This window comes from Myotis davidii, unplaced genomic scaffold, assembly GCF_000327345.1.
Source record: "Myotis davidii unplaced genomic scaffold, ASM32734v1 scaffold30, whole genome shotgun sequence".
In the NCBI taxonomy this organism is placed as follows: Eukaryota; Metazoa; Chordata; class Mammalia; order Chiroptera; family Vespertilionidae; genus Myotis; species Myotis davidii.
The window spans coordinates 478,715-480,641 of record NW_006282874.1 but is presented as its reverse complement, the minus strand read 5'-3'; the positions used below and the strand labels follow the sequence as shown (position 1 = coordinate 480,641).

General features: G+C 55.1%; 1 protein-coding gene across 1 annotated transcript in view; it reads right to left on the bottom strand.

Moving 5' to 3' along the window:
* Positions 1-1,811: 1,811 nt before the first annotated feature.
* The window catches only part of KCNK9 (potassium two pore domain channel subfamily K member 9), a 71,005-nt gene continuing 70,889 nt past the window's right edge, over positions 1,812-1,927 (bottom strand). Inside the window, exon 4 of the mRNA XM_015561423.1 lies at positions 1,812-1,916. Coding sequence (XP_015416909.1) covers positions 1,812-1,916 — 105 coding nt within the window. The remainder of the gene's footprint in view (positions 1,917-1,927) is intronic.

Here is a 1,927-nt window from a genome sequence, read left to right as displayed (position 1 = left end):
GGTCCTTCCCAGGTCCTGTGCCCTGCACAAGGGGCCGTGTTTAACATGGGTGTAACATGGGTGTAACATGGATGTAGCATGGAGTGCGTGCCTGTCTTGTGTGCTGGGTTTCAGTCCTATGGGCCAAAGGCTTGGACTGGTGGCATTTGGCTCCTTTCAGAAACCGTGTAGTTTCCTCTTCCCAGGATCCCGCCGGGGCTCCCGGCACCTATGGAGCAATCCAGCCAAAGCCCATTTGCACCCAGAGCCGAAGGAGCAGGAGGCGGTGACTGTGGGAATGCCAGGGGCTGGCGTGGCTGTCATTGGAAGGGCCTCCAGGGGCCATCGCGCCTAGCTGTCCTCTGAGGTCGCCCCCTAGTGAGAGTGGGAGGAATTTCCCCTCGCGGAAAAGTTGTCCCCTGAGATTGACGAACCCCCAGCAGGCCAAGACGCGGCTCCCTCCTCTCCGCCTTCCTGAGACCAACACGAATGCCCCCGTATTTACAATCAGACGCAGTTAGAGACAGCCTTTCCTGGAATACGTATACATAGAGAGAGGTTTGTTAACGAGGAATGCCCTGTCTTTTTGTTCTGAATTAGGAAAAGAACCCACATGGACCTACTGATACCCACTCACATCCACGCACCCCACACCGTGACCCTCACTCATTCGGGTGGCTGCTGCACCAATGGCCATGCCCACCACCATCACAGAAATAAGAGGGAAGTAGTGGTCTACCCTCCCAGCTCCCGGTTTACCTGGACGCGTCCAGTCGCATCGTAAACTGTTAGAACTGGAGATGATAAAACTAAACATGTCTGTAATAAAGTAATAGTGCTATTGGCTTCGGATGATCCCACCGATAGCTTTTCCTTGTGTTGAGAATGCATACCAGTTTAACAGAGTACATGCTTTAAAAAAATGTTTTTAACTGGCAAGCTAAAATGATCCATGTCGCCTTGCCCACCCCACCCCGCCCCCTAAAAATAAGTTAATATAATTTAGAACCTAGCATTTTAAAAGTATGGGCATGACGCATCGGGGAGAAAGGCTGCTCGCAGAACATGCTCGACTTGGCAAGATGATAAATCAGAAACCTTGTGGGTTTTGTTTTCCTGGGTTGTTTGGAAGCAGCCAGAAGCAGGCTATTAACAAAATTGTAGGATGGAGAAAAAGAAATGAATACCTATGCTTTCCTCCACGTCGCATGGCGCCCGCTCACGCACACGCACACACACACAGGCACAGAGGCACACACACACCTACACACAGCCACCCACTCACACCGGGGATGCCCTGGGGGTGGGCGCTAAGGCTCCGCCTGGCGTGCAGCTCTGGGCTGGGTATCGTCTCAGCTGTGTCCCGTGGTCTCGGTGTCACACTGTCCTGGGGAGGCCGCCCACGAGGGGCCGCCGGGGGGAGATGTAAGGCATGTGTCGCTGGTGAGGAAGGAGGAGGAAGAACCCATGCTTCATGCTCAGATGCGCGTCTCAGAGGAGGCCTGGGCAGGCTCCGTCCGGCTGGAAAGGGGGCAAAGAGAGGAAACTGAGAAGGAAGGAAGGACAGGAAGGAAGGACGGTGACAGGACGCCTCTGACGGAGAAAGGGTAATAAATAAACAAGCGAGGAAAGACGTGGGGCCCCGCCGGCGTGGCTCAGGGGCTGAGAGTTAACCTATGACCCAGGAGGTCACAGTTCGATTCCCGGTCAGGGCACAGGCCCAGGTTGCGGGCTCCATCCCCAGTGGGGGGCGTGCAGGAGGCAGCCGATCCATGCTTCTCTCTCATTATGGATGTTTCCATCTCTCTCTCCCTCTCCCTTCCTCTCTGAACTCAGTAAAAATAAAAATTAACAGAAAGCAAGACGAGTGGGGCCGATGGAACGTGACGTGACAGGTGACGGTTTCCGCCGCGGCCCTCCCCGCCCCCGCCCGCCCCCTAGATGGACC